The sequence below is a fragment of the Anser anser genome (assembly GCF_964211835.1).
Source record: "Anser anser genome assembly, chromosome: 3".
NCBI lineage: Eukaryota > Metazoa > Chordata > Aves > Anseriformes > Anatidae > Anser > Anser anser.
This window is the reverse complement of record NC_139722.1, coordinates 117,042,096-117,063,272: the sequence shown is the minus strand read 5'-3', so window position 1 is coordinate 117,063,272 and position 21,177 is coordinate 117,042,096. Positions and strand designations below refer to the sequence as shown.

Sequence of the window (21,177 nt, the reverse complement as noted above, 5' to 3'; positions counted from 1 at the left end):
CTGCACTGCCCAATACCTGAATATTTCTGTGGCATCAATCAACATGTTGTTTTCACATTGTAACAGCCCATCTGTAGGATTTACAGCTTAGGTTAGAAGATAAGAGATAACTCATGTTTCTAAGTAGCAGCTTTGGATACTCGACAAATACAGGTCTGCATCAACTGATTCTGGCTAGTAATAGTAAAAGGAGTTGCAATTCAGCATTTTATGAAGAAAACCCAGCTCCAGACGATACTCGTGGAGCCAATAGAATGAGGTGGCTTTTTCATGCCACCCTCCTCCTCACCTTCTCCCATGGTGTCTCTCTTTACGTATTGCTTCTTCCCACTGTTAACCTAGACCAGACAAGCACAGCAATGGCAAGTCTTTCTGTATACATAAAACATCGTCTGCTGATTTGTACCTTTTTTTTTTTCCTGCTCTTCTAGTCTGTTGATGTTGACTGGCCTCCAGCCCTGGATAATTAGCTCTTCAAGCTGGGATGAGGAAAAAACAGCTCCTATGTCATCAGCTGTTTACCGAACACTGTATGGTATTACAGCTCGGTTGCAAAGTGTTTTTGTCAAATGTTTGGATCATGTTGATCCGACAAAGGATATTGTTAGTTTGAATCAACTTCAAACACTCTGGAATAGGTAGTGTTCATTTAATATCTAGCCCTATTTTAATTCTTTCTGTGCATACAACATATTTGGTAAGCTAATGTATTGATAACAAATCTTTTTTTTTAAAAAAAAACATAAGAAAAACAAACGGTATACTGCCTGCAAACGGCGTGCTGAGTACATTAAATGTGCTTTATGCTGTACTGTTTGAAATGTTTTAATTAAAAATCACCCTCCCTAAAGCCAGATTTTTTTTTTATTTTTTATTTTTTTACTCTTTTTATATAGGATGTTGTAGCTTTCTTGTCTGGATGCAGGTAGCACTGAATTGCCTGAAATGCAGTCCTAGCATTTTCTGAGCCCTGTTCATGCAGGACTGTTTCACAAGAGGAGACTCTGAAAGCAGTAGGGTAGTGCCTGGAACGAGGTGATATTCTACCCTGTGCTGGCTGCTTTTTTGATCAATGTTAGCTTCAGAGACAGACAGATTTGCCTCCGAGTGCTTTTCAAAGGGAAACACAGTTTGCAGATAAAAACTTTGCACTTAAAACTGTTTTTCTCATTGTAAAACATCAGCGATGCTTCCTAGGAACTACGCTCTGAGGTAGTAGTGGCCTCAGCAGCTCTTTGGCCTGGTTACAGTCTTCACGCACAGGATTTCCCCGTGAGTCACCAAAAGATAGGGAATTCCTGACAATGCGTGATGGAATTCTAGAGAAAAATAGGGATACCGGGAACCCCAAAGTGCAAATAAATATAAAACATTCTGAAGAATGTTGGTGTTAAAAGACCAAGACAGAGATAAAATGCCTTGTTTTGCAGTATGGTTGCAGCATGCTGCATTTTTTCTAGTACCTAGCCTTGGATGGATACCTGGATGTTAATTCGGTTAGGAAGATGTTTCTGCTCAGCTCTAGTACAAAAGAGTTACACTGTCCTCAAGAAATTAAGGTTTGGAATTTAAGGGCTCTTCATTAACGAACATTTCAGAGATTGAGGGTAATTATTTTCCAGGAAAAAATAGTTTAGGGACAGGGAAGATTACTGAGATGTGTTACCTTGAAGTCAGCGTTGCCAGGACTTTACAGTACAGCAGATGAACAGTAACTTTAGTTGAAGGCTCAGAAAGGCACTAATGCATACAAAATGTATGGAGCTCCTAAAAAAAAAAAAGTGCCTAACAAAGGAGTGCCTAAAAACTCAGCTTGAAAAATTAGTCTAAATATTGTATACTCTGTCTGTGATGAGCTGTCAGAACTTGTCTGTCATCATTTGTTTTCCTAGTCCACTGTGACACGAGTATAGCAGCAGTTCAGAAGCTCCTGTTTTTCCAATACAAAACAGTACGAACCTGATTCAGACAGCAAGATTTCTTTGTTTTTAATCTTAAAGCTGTTATGAGCAACAGATTCTAGGAGTAGTTGCCTCAGATAGTAATCAGTACCCAGAAAGGAAGTGTCGCGAAAGATGGAAAATTTAAGAAACTGAATTCAGAAAACAAACAAAAGAGAATTTCAGTCTCGTATCAGTGTGATTTCTTGACAGAAACTCAGAGTGAGCTAAAATATGATTTATAAATTCCATAAACTAGAGGGGAAAAATGTAAGCAAGGCTGCACTATGGGCATGACAGACATTAGAAGAGCTGTCCCAGGGGGCAAATAGAACTACCAAGGCAGCAGCAGGAAGGACTCCTACTCCGGTCATAGTTCAGAGACACTAAAGGTGCGCTCACGTTCAGCTTCCTGCAATATGCTGTACAATGTCATGGTGCCAGTGGACACCATGTTAAGAATCAGAATGCAGAGAAATGAGGCTCTAAAGACTATGCTAAAAGTGCTGAGTCTAATCTTCTCCATACAATGGAGCGAGGTCCACCAAAAAGCCTTAAATGGCTTTTTATGATAAATGTGAAATACACCAGAGGAAGGAAAAAGAAAAAAGTTGATGATGCAAATGTCTGTACAGCTGTTTAGCTAGTCATTTATTGTTCGGTTATCACGCGGCTCTATGAAAATGAGCTGTAATCCGGTCTTTGAACTTTGTTTAAAGTCTGCAGTTTCTAATATAAGGTAAACATTTTGAACTAGCATAATCTGTAAGGAATTTTGCAGCAATAATGTTAATGTTCTACTTTGGCCTTCATCTTGTTTTTAAAAGTAAATTACCCACTTGTGAATACTCAGGATGTTTTGTGAGAATAACAAGAGCAAGATTTAATTTTGTTCTTGAGGTATGTGTGTAAGAGGAAGGTATTTTCTAGCCCGTTATGTGGAAAATGCTGAAAAACAAGGTCCAAGCAGTGTTCCTTAGCATCATCTTTCTTCATACTGGAAAGATTTAAAATGAAACTGCTGTATTTCTCCAAGCAACTGGGCACCTAAAATGTCCCCCTCCATTTTTTTGTATCAGCATAGCCGAGCCTGAAGACAGCTCTTTGCAGGGAAGGCGGTGAGTGCATGCTGTACCTGGTATACACCTCTAGCTGAGCCTGAGTGCGTCTGTGCTCTGCGCCCATCTGCCCAACAAGTCAACTCTTGTGCCACAAAGAAATGCTGAGTGCAAATGAACCCTTAATATACACATTGCTTAAGGTTTCACAGCAACCAACAGTAATTGTGAACGGAACAAAATAGTCTAAAGAGCCCCAGGATAAGTAAGCCAAAGCCTAATTTCTCCGATTGCTCTGGCCTCCCTAATGTGAGGGATGCTGTGAATCTGAGAAGGCTGCAGAAGCTGAGTCCTTAGTATAACCAGTTTTTTTAATTACCAAACCAACTTGTTTACAAAGGAAAACAGAACTTTGAAAATATTTAATTATACTGTAAAAACACATTGTACTATAAAGAGCATTCTATAAAGTAAGGAAAATGTTTACTTTTAATAAACTTAAAGTTGAGAACTTCAAAAAAAGAACTGAATAAACAACACATTTCAAGCTTTCTTTGTATTTCTTTGGTCTTTCTGTCACAAGACTGTGGCGGAGCTCCTGAAAAGGTAAGTGTTTTGCAGAAGTGAGAAAAACTTGCTTTAAGTAAGTGTGGAGAGTCAATTCATTCTGTTGTGTATCGGAGTTACAGGAAGCAGCGTTCCAAACTTCATTTATGCACCTTGAAAGAACCTTTTCCATCAAACCTATGTAATTGGTGTCATGCGTTACAGCTGCAGCACCTCACTGCTTTGAATGCAGTGAATTACTGCACTTAAACAGTCATTGCTTTCCCATAAACCACTGAGTTTTTTGGAGTTCCTTTTTGCCTTGCATACAACTGTACATCTCAAGTAGCTTTTTTGATTTGGGGTTGTGTTTTTTGTTTCTTTTACATTCAAGTGTGCTATTTATTGCATCTTTTCATGGTGCAGTTTTATGTTGCCAAACAGTAAAAATTAGATTCTTAAGCCTTATCTGCCATATGAAACAGCTCTATAACTTAAGAAATGCACTGATACATTTATTGCTGTCTTGCTTTTTATAATAAAATAGCAAAGCCCTATATGCAGACGAGTGTCTCACCTAGCCAGTTAATTTGTGCGAGCTGTCCTCGGACACCTCACACCTCAGGCTAAGAATGAAGATTGGGAAGCAAGTGAAGAGAGGAAGTTCTGGTTTCTGATACAGAGCGTAAAGGAGTGTTTTTAATTAGTACGGACTGAAATGGCCTTATATTGTTAATACAGTGCATCTAAGTTAGGCTGCACTAAGACTGCCTCTTGGTTTGCCCCAAGCCTTCTTGTGAGGGGGTGGTGGGGAGGCCGGATCTGAGCCATTTTTTAAGCAGTCACTTGCATAGCAGGAAACTGCCAGGATACCTGAGGAAAGAATAGGTAGAGGCTTCGGCTCAATAATATTTCTGCAGATCAAAATAAAATACGCATCACAGCTACATACACACAAAAACAAATTCCGGAGAAATAACGGCATGCTCCATTCCTAAAGCAACAGGGTTTTGTCATTTAAAATAGTGCACTTGGGATGAAGTGCAGAGAAGTCCTTACTTTCTGTTCATTATTCTGTGCAGTGATTCATTTACAACAGATCTGGACTATTTAAAAACTCAAACCTTCCGGTCTTTTAAAATATATCTAACAATGACATAGTCATTAAATTTTTTTTAGAGTAAATTTGCCTTGAAAGCAAATGGAATACGGTGAAAATGTGAAAAATCAATGCATGATCTTGTTTTAGGAGAAAAATATTTTATACGAAAGAGGGTAAGAAACCTGAATCTTCCAAGCAAATTGAGTAAAACTTTAACATTAGGTGAATCTGAACTAGAGTGCCCTTGTGCAGTTTCTTCCTAGTTTCTGTTCTATCAAAACGTAAAATACTTTCCATAGCAAAAATAGTTTCTTTGCAGGCAATTTTAACCCTGTGAATTATATGAAATTTGACCCTTTTGAAGATACCAACTTTTACTATCCCCAAAGGTAAGGATGCTTTAAGTATTAACAATTCCCTTTTCCAACAGCATAAAAACATCTAAGAGGCACTTCTAAAGTACAGAACCCCAAACCCTACTCCCACCTTTCTTCTTTATGGGCACCAGTCTTTGGGCTGTAATATATAACTTTAAGTTACATCGTGAAACTTACATAGTGACATTCTGAAAGAGAAAGCAGGGAATCCAGAAGAAGGGTAAGTTACTCGTTGCTGTACGTACCCCACTTCAGCCCAACAGTGGGGGCTCAATGGTTATAGCTTTGTAATATGGTATCAAATTGTAAAGACTGATAGAGCTCATCAGCGTGGACACCGTCGGTGTCATAGAACTGGCTATCTGCAATGCTGTTCTGATGATTTTGGATAGGGTTGGTGGATAGTCTTGATTCGCTTAAAACTTCTTGGTCTAAAAAACTGTAAACTGCTGGATCAGCTAAGTTAGACTGTGAATTAAAAGGTGTGCTGCCAGGGGCTACCACAGGTGGACAAGCTGGAGGCACCTGGTGGAGCTGCTGCCTGTGATTGCTTACATTTAACACCTGATTATACTTCTCAAAGTTTATGCTAGTGCAGTTCATGTCATCGGTCTCCATGTTCATGATGCTTGCTGTGGTGCTGGCCTGATGAGTCTGGTGCACGATGCTGTTAGTAGAAACACTCTGCACATCTGCAGTTGACACTGCCACTGCTCCCATCCCGTTTGTGCTGCTGAAATTCCTGTAAAAGCTGGAATCCTTCTCATCAGGCCAGTTCAGAGGGTTATCGTGGAAAGCTGGGAGAGTGCTGCTGCCCTGCGCGCCAGGCTGAGGCACGTCTGTCACAAAGCTGTTCTGTGGGTGCGCGTTGAGCAGGCTGCCAGCCGAGGACGGGGTGCTGTACAGCTGCTGCCAGCACGAAGAGAGCGTGTCTTGCTTCCCTGGACCCACCTGTGCGGGCTGATGGGGAATCTGATTGCACCCGGGGTACATCTGACTGGAGCTGGGCAGAGTTCCTAGCCCTGGCATCATCAGCGTGGATGAAAACATGTTTGGTTCTGTGAAGAGTAAAGACATTACTGTATTTTTATGCCATTTTGTATGTTTGTTTTAATTACAAATGGCAAAAATGCATAGCAAAAGTGGTTCTGTCTTAACGAGATTATCTGTGGATCTGCATTTCAAATACTTGCTCAAATGCTGTCCGGGACAAGCGCTGTAATTCTGGACAGCAGCAAGACAGCTGTCTGCCTTATGCCCCTTTATGGGGCATGCTGAAGGTGACAGCCTACATTTAAACAAAGAACTGATGGGTTTAGCTTGTATAGCCAAAAGTACCAGTATCATACAGGGAGAAAAGCTTGAGGAGATACCAGAATTTTTAGCAAAGAGGAGGGAAGGCCAGAACTGAGTGTTAGGGTTGAAGGACAGAGTACCTGAACCCAGAGAAGATGAATACTCATCTAAACTAAAGACAGCAGTGCTTAGAGAGGGCCTTAGTATAATTTTAATTTTATTTAAATGTAAGCATTATGATGAAGAGGCTAGAGCACTCTCCTGTGGAAAAAGGAAGTTACAGCATTGCTGAGGAGGAATAAGAGACAGGTACTGCTGCTGCCTTGGGACCTTCAGTGCTTCCTGAAAAGCACCAGCCCTTCCCCACAGCAATCGGACACTGCTTGTTTCAAACTGCTGTTGGATTTGGGACATGCAAGCCAAAACTTACCTTTCTTGATCATCTTCCCTTCAGGGTTGGCTGCAGAAAACAAAGCCACTTTGGGCCTCTCTGTCGCATTTGATCCTGTGACGGAAGAAGCACAAATCTATTTTGAATGTTTGCTCTCAAATAAAATGACCCCGTCTAACCATTAAGTTCGCTCAAACAAGAAATAGACAAATATTTCCCTTACCACAGTCTTGTATGAGCTTTTGCCAAGCCAGCGTTGATCTTTGCCTTTTTGCTTTGTTACCATACGGATCTACAACAAAAGGAGTATACGGAAAACCAGTGTTAATTAAAATTCTCTTTGATATAATAATAATAATTTGTAAAGAAACTCTCTAAGGGCCCACTCGTGTAAGTTTTACTGTAGAAAAATGTATTTAAAAAAATATATTTCAGATGTGGCTACACTCCTAACAAACCAAGACACTGTTAACCATGACTCTTGATATTTTCATTGAAAGAGGGAGCAAACTGACCAGTGTTAGGTTTTTTGTTTTTTAAATTTACATTGTAAAAGTAGCATTGTAAAATTTTTACTAATTAAGTTACTGTTTACTCTAAACAAGAGTTCTGCATTGATAGTAACTTTTAAAAAATTCAACTAATGGGAACCATACCCTTTTCATCTGGTAGGTATCTGAAGTCCATTGGTTCACTGACTTCCTGGTCGGAAGGTCTTCTTAACTGCATCTTCACCGTGACAGGCTCGGTGATGTCTTTGAGAAACGGTGGCGTTCTGAACACAATTGCAACTTGGCGGTGAACATCAGCTTGTGAGAAGGAGCCTTTGGCCTCCCAGTTGTCCAAGACAAATCTGACTTCTATATCATCTAGTCCGATACAAACACAAGATGCTTGTTAAGCTAAAGAAAACTGAAAACTTGCAGGAGAAAAAGCAGAAGGGGGAAGAAGAAAGGAGCCTGACTCAGAATTCAGATGCGAAGTATATGCCTTGACCTTAAAGGCACAGAGCATCGTTCAGAGGTGCTGAGAGCCCTTGAACCTGAAAGCTATTCTGCCTAGCTAAAACCAGAGCACTTACACAGGAGTGCAGTGAAGGGTTTAAATTCCCCATCTAGAAAGCAGTAGTGTCAGCCATTTGGAATAAAGGAAAAAAAAACTAGCCAAGGTTACCTTTTTGAACTTTGTCACACAGTAGAAATATTTCATCTCCTCCTTTTACACTTCCACAGTTCTTATTCACACGGCAAATTCTCAGTTCTGCTGTGTTGGGAGCTCCTGGAAACAAACAGGCAAATTGGATGACAAAGAATTGTTGTAACTGTCACTATTGAAGAGGAGGTGCTGGGAATCAAGGTATTTAAAGGGAAGGCAACAGCTGGAGGATGGTGACACGCTCTGAAATCCACACTAAAAGAAAATCATTCCAGCAGGGCTTGATGTTCCATGCAAATCCAGAGTCAGCAAGCGGCACAGCTATCTTACAGCTCAGCCGCTCCTCTCAAAACACAAGAGTCCAGGGCAGATGTGCCACTTACTCCCTAACTATTCTAGAGTAGTCTCAAAATATTTCCCTAAATGATGCCATTATGCTCAGCACTGCTGCCCTTCAAGATGTAGAATTGAAAACAGTTCTTCAAGTAACTGATTACATGTTACAGTCACACTTCTTTGGAAAACGCTGAGCTAGTAAGTCAAGAAAATTCCTGAGTATCTGGTTGTAGCTTTATTCACAGGCACACTTGGCCACCAAACCTGTCCTCTCTCACTGTATCTGGGTGGTTGAGAGCAGGTCTAGGAACCTTCAGGCCTTTACTCAGGGCAGCAGATTTCACTCAAAAATGCTCCAAATTCCACCCCAAGCCAGGGCTGTACGTGGGCAGCACTCGCAGCCTGTGTGCAACCTCTGATAACGTTGTACACTGCAATAAATTCAACACGGCTGGAGCGTGCAGGTTGTGCCTCAACAGCCTGATGGCTACGAGGGACTTACACTGCCGACATCCAAGCACTGCCTGGTACAGCTCTTGTGTCTGCCCCGGTTCACCAGCAGCAGCTTTTCTGCAGGGTAAATAAGGAGACAGGAGACTACTGCAATGAAGAACAGCCCCTAGACACTTTGTGGGCTGTCACAATTTATTTAAAAAGGCACTAATGTCACGATCTAGCGATTGAGAAGTGTTAAAAGATCTTCTCCCAGTCCAATCCCAGCAAAATGAAACTACGCTATCCTGTGATGCTCTCCAGTTTTGTTATGTCACGACCCACAACTCCAAATGCACTTCAGTGCCCTCCCATCAGCACAGCGAGGCGCGGTCCCACCACCACGGACTCCCTGTTCGAGGCGCAGAGAGGAGACGCAAAGCCAAAGCTCGAGGTGTCACACAGAAAAAATCCACTTTAGGCTCCTGCCTGGATTTTTGTGGTGCTGTATAGGTACGCCGTAGCACCACACAGGTGCACAGGTTTAGAACAGAGCTCCCTGTAAGCTTGGGCCAGACCCAATTACGTAGTTACTGTGTGCAGTGATGAGCACGGTAAGTGGGTGCTACAGCCTCGTTTACTGCGTGACACATAACACTTCATTCGCTGAATGAATCAGAAACTTTGAAGGGAGGGGAAACAAAACAAAACCAGAAACAGTACAGGATCATATGATTGACAGTGTCATTGTGCATTTTTCACAGGAAGAGTAAATTAAGAATTGCAAGGAGAAGCTTAATTTTACCTTTGTTTCACTTCTGTATGCTTAAATGGCACTCAATGTCTTTTGAACAGGTTTTGGGGAAGGTGTCCTGGGCTACAGTTTGTTGTTTCATTTTGTCTTTTATTTTAATGGGGTTTAGAAGGGGTGGAAAGTGCAAGAAACGTGAATACCAACAGATGTGGGTGCACCACGGCTGGCTGCCCCGGTGCTGGGCAGGAAGAGCGAGTTGGGTGCCAGCCTCAGAGGGAAACACACCGTGTGGCCTGTCGGGCCAGGTCGTGTCCTGTGGTGTCACGCCACTTCCCATCTCTCTTCCCTCGCACACGCCCCTGCCTCCCTGTCGCTTCTGTGCCCGCCCTGTTCCTGTTCCTTGCCCCCAGAAAGCATGGCCACAGTAACAAATATCTGGAAGAATGAGCTCACCAAAAATCAGGCCACTTTCCACGGGGGCAGAACAACACGTTCTTCCCAACTTCACTTCTCAGAAACAGCACGATGCTTTCTATGACTCTTCCCAAGAGTTTTCAGCGCAACTTGGTAAATTTCTGTTCAAAACCAGTTAACATTACAAGCAACTGAAAACAGAAGCTGCCTGTAACACTGTATGTTATAAACTCCCAGTCTCTGCTAATGTGATTGCTTCCACGTAATGTTCAGGTTATTCTTACATATCTCTACTACCCAAAGCACATGGAAACTAAAAAGTGTTGGAAAGGGAAGAAAATACTGGAATTAAAATGTGAAAGCTGATTTTCTGAGAAGCTCTGGATATATTTTTTTTTTTGATCCTGAGCTGAACAGGGCTGGAAAAGCCTTAAGTGTAACAACACAGGATTCCCAAACCCACTGCACCATCCGTTTTTATCTTTTATCTAAAGCTATAACCTGTTAGCCAGTACCGTACAACAGAGCTGATTGACAAATGCTAACGTTTTTTAAGAAATTCAGATCTGAAACTGCTGTTCCAGACAACAGCAGCATAATTTTTATGATTTGTGGTTACAGTTATGCACTGTTTTATTTACACTGCTGCTATGTTACACGGAGGATTTCAGATACCTACAGTGTATCAGGAGCTGCCCACATATACCCACACTAAAAAACCAAGCTTCCCCCTCCACACAGCTATCTGTCATTTCAGCAGCTTAGCAAAGACTGACGTCAATCAACGCAGACGAGTAATCATGATTTGGCATATTTCTAAATGGCATCTGAGATGTAGCTGCAAATCTCATCTATCATTTCTATCTCAACCCTAATTAATACTACAAGTGTTCTCAGTAAGACAATGCACACAATTTCAACTTCTAGATAACTCTAGAAGAGACTAAAAATACCAAAAACACCTGATTTCGTATTAAACATTTCCATAATGGTTATGCACACATCAACAAAATCCTGGGCATCAATGTGTAAAATGCAGATCTCATTTTATGCTGTAGCTTCTGCTAAAATAATGGCCCTTGACCTTGAATATCTGACACGGAAATACTTTCACTGCAGAAACAAAAATCACTGCCAAAAAGGATTTTCCACGATTAAGAGCTCTTCTGCTATTCTTCCCCAGGAGAAGAAATCCAGCACACAGTGAGGGCTGAAATCCTCAGCTCCCCTGTTACCTACCTCTACACTGAAATATGACTGAACGGGATACTGAAGGGCTGTACAAAAGCATTAGGACAGCGTCCCACTGAGGTAAATATCTCCTGAGAGCTCTGTTGCAGAGCCCTCACAAGTCAAAGGCAAGACTCCTCACTGGTACAAACAAGCTTTAGGTGCATAACAGATAGTTTGTGGCAGCCATCTATCTCATTATAATTTTAATTGCTTGGCACATCAGAAGCAGGCCTGTCCTTGCAGGCATTGCTGCATATGTGAACAAGGGCCGAGAAAGCACCAGTGAGTGGGCCCGTGGCAGCAACGGACAATGCTGACTCCAGTGTACCGACATTTCATGCTGGGATCATCTTTTGAGAGGATGCCAAGTGTGTTGTCATGCGTTAGGTGTGAATCTAACAGTGCCAAAACAGAAAAGTGCCCCAAGGGCTATCAAAGAGCTCAAAACCTCAGAATCTGTCCTGGTATTTTTCATTTCAGGCAAAGGGACCAAAAAAAAAAAGTGAAAAAAACCACATTTGACTGAGCTGGTACTTACTGTTGTCATAGATCGGGTTGGAAATCAAAGGAGGAAGAGCTAACGTGTAGTTGCCATGTTCATCAGGGAGGAAAGCTTGGAAGCAGAGACGGACGACGTTGAGATCGTACTCATCGATGTTGTGCAGCTGCTCTTCAGGCACTAAACAGCAGAAGGAAAGACAAGGCTGAGAATTAGTCTTCAAAAACAACAGTAATTCTTTAATAAACTACAGATGGGTCTCCGCTGGTAAAGAAACAGCGATGCCGATACAGAGGAAATGTGCCCATAGTCCCTGCTGGTGTTACAGGAGCTGCATGAATAAATCGGTTGCACACAGGAAACGATGGAGAACCCTTTAACGCTTTCCCTTCATCAAACAGGGCTAAATCCAAAGCAAAAAAAAAAGTAAAAACTTCCCTTCTAACACGGCAAACTCGTCCCTACCTTTGTGTTTCTCTAAAGGCTTGTTCTTTGACCAGATTTCCCATGGATGAGTTCAGATGAGCCAAACTGGGACTGCCCCTGAGCAGCTGCAGCAGAGGAAGATGACCGTGCACCCCAAAACAGACTCTGTCACACCAAGGCACGTCCACCTTCACAACACTTTCATCCTTCCTCCTAGTTCTCCACTTGTTCCTCGAGTCCTCACCTTGCCTTGGAGACCAGTTTCACGTATTTATAGTTTAAAAGTCATTCTCTGCACTTGTTTCTCCCTCGTTTGTGCATAATGAAGTTTACATACAGAATGCCACTGCCAAAGGGAAAACCTTCACAAAGAAGTACTTAGATTGAGCTGAAGATTGCAGCAAGTGAGAGATTTCTGCTACATGTTACCATTATTTTCCTTTAGAAACCGAGATGGAAAAGTAATCAGGGGCAAGACCGAAGGTAAAACAATACAGATCAACTCCCCCTTCCCATCAAATCTGTGTCACTTCTGAACCTTTGGGAGTAGTGATTAGCAGTGCCATCATGATATGCTTCTGTAGCTCAACAAGCAAACCCTGGCTGGGAAGGATGTGTTTCCTTACACGTTCCTCTCAGTGTAAAGAACAGTAACGTGGAGCCCCAGCTCAGCATTTCAGTTTTGTTCACCATTTTATTTTCAAAACATGGGACTTAGGATATCACTACTGCACATCTCATGTAATCCCAGCTTTGTGGGCAGCTCTGGGAAAAGCAGCACTATCCGAAATCAATGTTTTCCTTTAAGGTCTGGCATTAAACTACTATGTTGATATTCAGTGATTGACAAATGAGAAACTGATTTCATTTCATTCAAGTAGAAGTAGTGATAATTAAAATCATTTAAAGTAGTCTCTTCCAAAATTGTTCAAAGCAGCAGCTCACCATAGCCAGGCTCTCCTTACAAGAGAGCAGGCTGAGGGAGGCCTCATGGCGGCCTGCAGCTCCCTCACGAGGGGAGCGGAGGGGCAGGCGCTGAGCTCTGCTCTCTGGGGACAGCGACAGGACCCGAGGGAACGGCATGGAGCTGGGACAGGGGAGGGTCAGGCTGGGTGTGAGGGAAAGGTTCTGCACCCAGAGAGCGGTCGGGCACTGGGACAGGCTGCCCAAGGAAGCGGTCATGGCACTGAGCTGCCAGAGTTCAAGAAGTGTTTGGATGCCGCTCTCAGACACATGGCGTGATTTTTGGGTGGTGTCGTGTGGAACCAGGAGTTGGACTCGATGATCCTTGTGGGACCCTTCCAACTGTGGATAATCTATCGCTCTGTGATACAATTACCTAAAGTGAACGTGTGCCAAGTCAACAGATCACATCCTCTGAAGCTCACTCCCTCCCCTGCCCTTTCAAAGACCTCTTGCAAGAATAAAAGATTAAACGTGCTTGTGATAAAAAGCCTGGGGATCACACCATGCTGATTAGATTGCAATGCTCTGACCTTTAGCATTTATCATGGGTTGGTCTCCACCCTGCCATGAGCCGATTCCACAGTACCCACTCAAGTGATTTCTTCCTTTCACCTTTTGATAGTGTGAAATAACAAATGCTCTGAGCTCAGAATACTTTCCACTGGCATTTTTTAGTCTTTCTGGTGTTCTGAATATCTCAGTTTCTCCCAGTGTCTACTGTAAAAAGAAATCAAATCACCTTTCCGCTCTACAAGCCCGTGATCAGCAGTATTGCAAGACGAATACAGCAGTAAGTGCTAACCAAGTACGTATGTAACCTCACAAACGTTAGGGCCCAGGGGAGTTCTGCCTGTGTGAACTTTGCAGGTTGTTGTCTGACTCAGATGTGCAGAGTGAAGTTTTATAATTTAATATACTTCATTAGCTGACCTGCTAACTTAATAGAAGAGGATCTTTAGAAAGCAGGTTTTCTCTGATGCTACACTTCAAGCTATGTGCATTTACATGTAAATGCTGACAAACTGTGACAGAAACGCAGCTCGGCCCCCAGACCAGAACCACCCCGTTGATCCTAGGACAGGAGCAGAGCATCACAGTGGGAACACGGCAGCCAGCACTGCCTCACCGGGTGCAAGAGCACTCCTTGGGTAACCGCAGCTTGTTCCAGAAAGCCTGCAAGTGGGTACTGACACAGCATCCATGGTGTTCGCCCCTGCCCTTCTGTTAATCAGAGCCCTCCGAGCCGATCCTGGGTCTACATCACTGGCCGGCTCTTCGAGAGGCCAACCAAGGATGAAGCTAGTGCCAAACACCTGATGGTGATGGTCTGCAAACTTCTGTTAAAACTATACTTGAGAGCATGTTCATGCTTGGACGAGTTGCTAGGTATGACGAGGTCTCTGCACCTCAGCACTTTGCAGGAACAGGCAGTGCTCAGCATCACGCAGGTTTGGCAGACTCAGAGTCCAACTGCCTCTAGATGCAGCCTGACTTAGGGAAATAAGGGGGAAAGAACGAAAAAAGAAAAAAAGTGCATTCTCTAGATTGGACCTTGCATAAGGGATAATCAGAAGTTTAACACTACTTTGTTCTCAGCTGTTGAGGTGACTCTAACCCCTGTTCTGACACCATGCCAGTGAACAATTAGTTCCCAGCTGCCATTAAGACTTACATTAGTGAGCTCTATCACCCACTGATGTTAATTGGATCCGGCCCGAGAGCCCAAGCTGTAGTCAAGTTTCAAACCTCATAAACATGAAATCAGGTACCTTTGCACCAGTCAACTCACTGCAGACAGAAGCCAAGCACAAGATCTGGATCTGGCTTTTGATTCTGAATCAAGAGTGCGGGCTGCATGGCCGTGTAATCAAGTCTCTCTCACACTAAACACCAGTCCTGCGCTGCATTTTCCGCAGGTGCAGCAGCCTCTTTCTCAGAAACAAATAACAGGAGGCAAAGTTTAACAGAACTCTATAAATGCAAAAATACATTAAATAGGAGAAAATGAGTAAGTAAATGCTAATGATCAAATTATCATGTTTCCTATACTGTGAACTTTCATAAGTTCCCAACAAACGTGTTTGACAACTTGGTACAGGAAAGGTGTAGCGTGCCGATCACTGCAAAACATGGAATTGCTGTATACAGCTCGTTACATTGCAGCAAAAACACAGCTCTTCATTTGCATATTCTTATAAATGACTTAATACATTATAAAAATCTGCAGTTTGAAAGAGGAAGTGCTCAGTCAAGACTGATTCCTCTTGGGCTATTTTTAACCAGATGAGAAGAACATAACAGAGCAAAAAAGGAGAACAAGACAGCTGCGACTCCATCTTGTGATGGCACGCTTAAAAATATAGAGGCTAAATCCCATGCTTGCGTAAAGCAGCACATAGCTTTCATCAATTTCAAAACATATTTCATTCACACCTAAAAGACAGACAATCATCCAAACAAAATAAGATGCTGTTATTTTTAATGAACATCTAATTCTGCTCCCTCTGAAGTCAATTTGAGAGTAACCACTGACTTGAGCGGATGCTGGCTTACACCTTCAGAATATTAAAAACAAACAAGAGCGAGGCAGACAAACACTGACTAATTCCTGGAGTATGGCTGTGCAGAGGATGGTCATGTCATTCGGTGTTATTTCATTGACTTCCATACCAAAGGAGAGGAGACAGCATTAAACCCGACAAACCTGAATTTACTGAAGTTAAGAAATGCTGCTCAAGATTTTGGGGAACGCACACCATCACCCTGTGCAAGCTCCACATATGCAGCTTTAGTGAAATCAGTGGCATCACACATGTGAAGCAGAAAGATTGCACAATGCAGTATGTTTAGAACAGACACGGCAATAAAGGCTTGAACACAGCACATAAATAAGAGGAAGAAGTGCTCTGCTTTTGGCAAGGGTTCAACTTCCTCTCTGGACTTCTTGCTGTGTGGTACCACACCTTATTGTCTGCATGTGAATCTGACCAAAAGAGCTGCAATCCAACCAACCATGTAAGCACGTTCCTGCGATGGCCCAACCTAATAACAAACTAGCCTTAATCTGGCAAAAATTCATTTTCTGTATTTATCCGTGCAAAGGGGAGTAAATGAAGTAACGTTTATAAACACAGCTACTTTACAAGGGGAAGGAGAACTTTCAAAAGTAAAATGTAGCAACCACGTAGAAATAAAAATAATAATATTAAAAAGAGCTGACAAGAACTGAAAATTTCTAAGGTAATTAAGAGGCTTGATACCATGAAATCCATAGAAACACAACCAAACAAAAGAAAACTAACATCACTCACCAAGATTCTGGCAACAGGATTTTAAAAACAGTATCTAGAGTTGGGTTTGAAGCTGGGGAGTACAGGCTCTTCTACCAGCAACCAGCTACAGTAACTAGTAAATCCTTTATAAATCTGTTTATGACGACTCTGATAGAAATATTGGTCCCCCAACTTAAAGATAATAATAATAATAATAATTGTATTTGAAAAAGATTCTTTACTCTCTTATCACAAGAAGAAACTGATACAGCCCCAGGGTGGACACAAAGACACCCCATACAATTCATGAACTCCTTCCACCTGAGCTGGTGAGCCCAAGCAGCACATGCGACACAGGGGTTAGGCTTGGGTTGCCCTTGCCTCAGAGATCTTCATCACTGAACTCCAGGACTGCTCTGTTGGGTTTCTACTGAATTATCGGGCTTCCTGTATTTGGCTTCTGTAGCACAGCTTTCTGGGTCCAGCTCACTAGCACAATTCCAGATTACGGCACAAAATTAAAGATGCCAATAGCATCTGGCCTCCTGTTTATTGATCTCTACTGCCTTTTGCTATTTTAAAGTCTTCATCATCCAAAACGATCAGGAGAATACCATTTACCTGGTGAAATTACTGGGGGATTAAAGGGCCTGATATTTACTCATCAGGTGATGCTAGAGGGAAAGTGAAAGTTTATTTTGAACACTGAAGAGCAATGACTTAATACGATACTAAATATTAGATATTAAATAGGTTCCTCGCATACAGCCCTCCCTCCACCCAGCTTCTAGACTAATGATGTCAAACTTCTGGAGTGGGTAGAGATGGGAGGCACGTTAGCACCTAAACATAACTTACACGGAAACTTCCAGGGCAAATGATGTGGCGTGACACATTCAGAGCTAGCTGCGCTGAGAAAAGCAGCACGCCCTGCAAAGGGACATCTTGTGACCTTTGCTTCTTAAAGAGGGGCTGTGGGGGCGTATGAGCAACACTAGGTCTCAGACAAAGAGAATGACCTGCAAATAAAAGCACTTCACTGTGGAGACCACTCAGGAGCGCACATCATTAATAATCATGATGAGCTATATTGTGGAGACCACTCAGGAGCGCACATCATTAATAATCATGATGAGCTATATTCTGCCTTTTTTCTTACGCAGGCAGTGCTTTTTAATTCAGGGATATGCTAGGAGCTCACTTTCGTTTAAGCGATGACACAGAAGTTGTTTGCCTCCAGTGACCTCAAGCCCTAAGATACCCCCTGTAGCCCTGATACCTGCTGATCAGTTAAACCCAGCCTACGACAGAGGCTTTGCTGTAAAAGGGAGGCTTCTGCCCAAGCATCATTTCCAGCACTAACCTTGTGCTGGGACTAGCTCTCACGTGGTGAATCAGATCAAAGAACTGAACTGGTCTGGCTGAAAACTAACCTGACTAGCAGTTACTTCTGCTGTAGCAGAAGGGCTACAGCAGGCAGGTGACAGCACACGCTAAATTGCCTGGGTATTTGACCAGGGTCTCCTGCAGCTGAACTCTACACAGCCAGAAGGGACCTTGCCAAATCATTTTCTGCTACATTTGCTGTTTCCAAATGCAGCCATACTGATACAAAAGAAAGAAGAGATAGTCCCGGTGTGCTATTTACCCCTTGCTGACAAAAGCCAAATATTATGCTCTCTCTCCTTTGCACCTAGGCTTTGGAAACTATATGCAGAGTTGGGTGATAGGCCAGGCTGTTCGGCTACGTGTCCAGGGGCATAACAGCATCTACCAGCACTTGCTCAGAGGGAGGAGCTGGGAACGAGGACAGGGAAGGGCTGTGGCAGCGCTATGATTCCTCTACGGATAAATCCATGCCTGGTTTATACCTCTGTGATGCACGAAGAGATGAGTTCAATCAACGCTGAAGAAAAAAAAGACAACTTTTGCATGTATCTATAAACATAATATGCAACAGCAGAACTCAATAATTCAACAAAAAAATCAATGAGGGTGCAAATGACTAAAATCTGGATGCTAACCTACTGTCAATAAGTGCCCAACAGGCAATAGATTCCCAGACTAGTGAGGTTACATCTCCCTCTCGCATCTTACTTGCTGCTCGGGCGTAAGGAAGTGACATCACCTTTCTTTTAACAGAGGACAGAAGCACAGGAAAGGTGAATGACCGGGCTTGAAACAAAAGCTGAGGGAAAGACTCAGAATACAAATGTAAAATTCTGAGTTGGAAAAGGTTTGTCCAAACAATATTTTACTGCAGGTGGGTTCTCCTCCTGTTTTAAGTCTGATATCAAAAAAAAAAAAAAAACACCATAAAATCGGAACAAAATTGAACACATATGCATCCCCCTCTGTACGTCTCTAAGACATACTTTTTAGCTACTTCTGTTTACAGTATAAAAAAAGAAGTCAGAATTTTTGTCTCTCTAATTGGCAATTTTTCTTTTTGTCTTTTAAGGAATTTGAAGAGAGGGTCCTTTAGGTTAACATACAAGCTTCAGCATAAACAGCAAGAAGCATATGCATGAGGAACAGAAGAACAGAGGGCTTTCCAAAGGTAAAAGCTAAAGGAATGGCATGATCCAGACATTTAGCCTTCCTCTGGAGGATTCGCCCTGCCCCTCTTATAAAGCTGGCCGCTCTCACTTCCCAAGATTTCCAGCTTGAAAATTTGGTTGGGGTGGGGGCGGCAATACGTATTTAATTTAAGGACAGTAAGTTTAAAATTTTAACATCTGGGACAGTCACTACAGAAGACTGTGGTGCTTTTCTCTTTCTCAAGCCATTCCTCACTCCCCAATTCTTGCTCAGAGCTGCCTTTTGGTTCAGGATATTGACCTATTCGCAGATCAGTGGCCAATAAGCCGCGGTGCAAACTGCGTGCTGCCCTGCAGCGGGTGGGCTGGCAAGGGGGATCCTCGCGAGCCCAGCCCATGTGGGCGAGTGGCGTCAGAGCTGAGGGTCTTACGGGCGCAGCCGCACCGGGGCCAGCAGGGGAAGCTGCGGAGAGGGTGACGGGGCGCGTGGGCAGGAAGCCAGTGCGACTTGTGTGGGGAGCAGCCCGAGCGCAGCGCGGAGGCGGAGGCGTGCAGGGGGTGTCGTGGAGACTGTGACGAGTGCGAAGCGAGCGTGGGGTCAGCTGCCCGCGGGCGGAAAGGGGAAACAGCAAGAGGAAAGACTGCGGAGGCAAACGGAGCTGAGTTAGTTGCGGGGTACGTGGGACAGCCTGAAAATTAATTAAGCACTTATTAGCAAGAGCAATTACAAAGGAGCAGGAACCTTAAGCATATGTCAAGCTCCAGGGAAAGCCTATTTGTACTCTCGTGATCAATTGCCTGAAATCGGGCAGTTCTCCGCGTTTCGCACTCCAAGCCAAGCCTAGGGTTTTCACGCTGTCATCCATTTAGCTAGAAAAAGGCTGGTCCTCTGTAATACAGTGCAAAGTACAGTTTTCCCCTAAATTTAATGAACACATCTAGGGCCTTTCCTCATTGATAATTAACTTAGGTTATTATTAAGTCAATTGTTGTCTCTGCTTCAAGTCACACCCACCCACAAAAGCTCTTAGCTCAAGACTGGCTCTTCTTTTAATTTGAGTTGGCTACACATCAGACAGTACATGGTAAGACGAGGATATGGCACAACTCAACAGCTACGAAAAGAAAACAAACACCCTAGAAAGCAGACGTGGACCAGCTCCACTGGAGGAGTAACTCGGCTCCTTCGAAGCTGTGCTATTTGTATCGTCATCATGCCAAGGAGGCCTAGTTACGCATCAGGCTGCCAGTGCACACTATTTTCCTGGTGTGCTCAGGGATAAGAGACAATAGAGATTTCTGTAATTGTTTAGCTTTATAGGACAAAAACATATGGGACATAGCCTTGTGAGCAACGCGGATCATGAGCACATCCAGTGATGGTGTGGTAACAACAATTCTCTCTTAAGGCCAAGTCAAGAGGAGCAGCCTTCTGGCAGATCACCTGAGTGGCATCACAGTGAACTCACACAATTCGCACAGAGGATGTTTAGAATCTATACTGACTTTAACAATGGACAAATGGTGCCAGCTAACAGTGGGGATTTCAAGTGAAATAGCCTTACAGATACGCTTTCAGGGTGACTCAGATGTAGGCAGCCCCAGCCAGGCACATGGCATGATCTGCAGACACAGCCTTGTTATCACCCAGGAGCTCGGAGGTAGGCATCAGTCGCTTCAACAGCTAGGTAAGAGTGCTGGAGAACATTATCTTAAACATGCATCTTTACTAAGGAAGTTCCTACTGCTGCCCATTATGGCCACGCGTGTCCATGCCATGTGCTGTAAGGTGTGGAGGAGGGATGACACCGCCAGAGAATTTGCATTAGGACTCACTCTCCCTTCGCCACCCCAGCTGCCTGTGGCACCCTGGCTTCCCTGGAAGATGAAGGCCCCTTTACACAAGGAAGTTTGGAATGCAACCTCGTGGACCTACACCTTGCTATTACTTCAGCCTTTACTGACACAGGTAATACATATGGTGGCAAGCTGGAGACATATTTTGTCTGTTAATAGGGCCTCTGCCTCAAATGGGGACTCAGGACAGGGATTATATGACTGATCCAGAAAAAAGTGGGGAAAAAAAAGAAAAAACACCTAGCTCACAAACACCGTGAAGGCTAGTTTTCAGCTCTATGAGAACTTAAATGTTCAATACAGCATTTTTCACATAGCTGAAAAATACTGGCAGTCCTGCAGAACCTGATGTTCCTACAAGGAATGAGCAGCATTAACTTGCAACCTGCTTAAAGGATGCACCTAACTCTAAGAAACTTCACTAATTAGAAAAGTTGGATAACTTTCCGAAGACAAATTAGTAAATAAATGCACAGTATGGGATGTATACAATACAACCTAAACCACCTTGAAGAACGCAGTGATACTCTTGACCTTACAAAACAAGCCAACTAAACCCATATATAAAACTTTCAACCTTATC

General features: G+C 43.1%; 2 protein-coding genes across 8 annotated transcripts in view; one reads left to right on the top strand and one right to left on the bottom strand.

Annotated features, from left to right (window-relative positions):
* PUS10 (pseudouridine synthase 10) overlaps nt 1-3,550 on the top strand; it is a 34,946-nt gene extending 31,396 nt beyond the window's left edge. For all 7 annotated transcript variants that reach the window (XM_083829734.1, XM_083829731.1, XM_083829733.1 and 4 more), the window contains one exon: nt 432-3,550. In XM_083829734.1, coding sequence (XP_083685860.1) covers nt 432-470 — 39 coding nt within the window. In that variant the 3' untranslated portion in view covers nt 471-3,550. The remainder of the gene's footprint in view (nt 1-431) is intronic.
* REL (REL proto-oncogene, NF-kB subunit) overlaps nt 3,354-21,177 on the bottom strand; it is a 33,009-nt gene continuing 15,185 nt past the window's right edge. Inside the window, exons 5-10 of the mRNA XM_083829730.1 lie at nt 11,573-11,713; nt 7,884-7,988; nt 7,367-7,579; nt 6,934-7,002; nt 6,750-6,824; nt 3,354-6,081 (exon numbers count right to left, since the gene is read on the bottom strand). Coding sequence (XP_083685856.1) covers nt 5,294-6,081; nt 6,750-6,824; nt 6,934-7,002; nt 7,367-7,579; nt 7,884-7,988; nt 11,573-11,713 — 1,391 coding nt within the window. The 3' untranslated portion in view covers nt 3,354-5,293. The remainder of the gene's footprint in view (nt 6,082-6,749; nt 6,825-6,933; nt 7,003-7,366; nt 7,580-7,883; nt 7,989-11,572; nt 11,714-21,177) is intronic.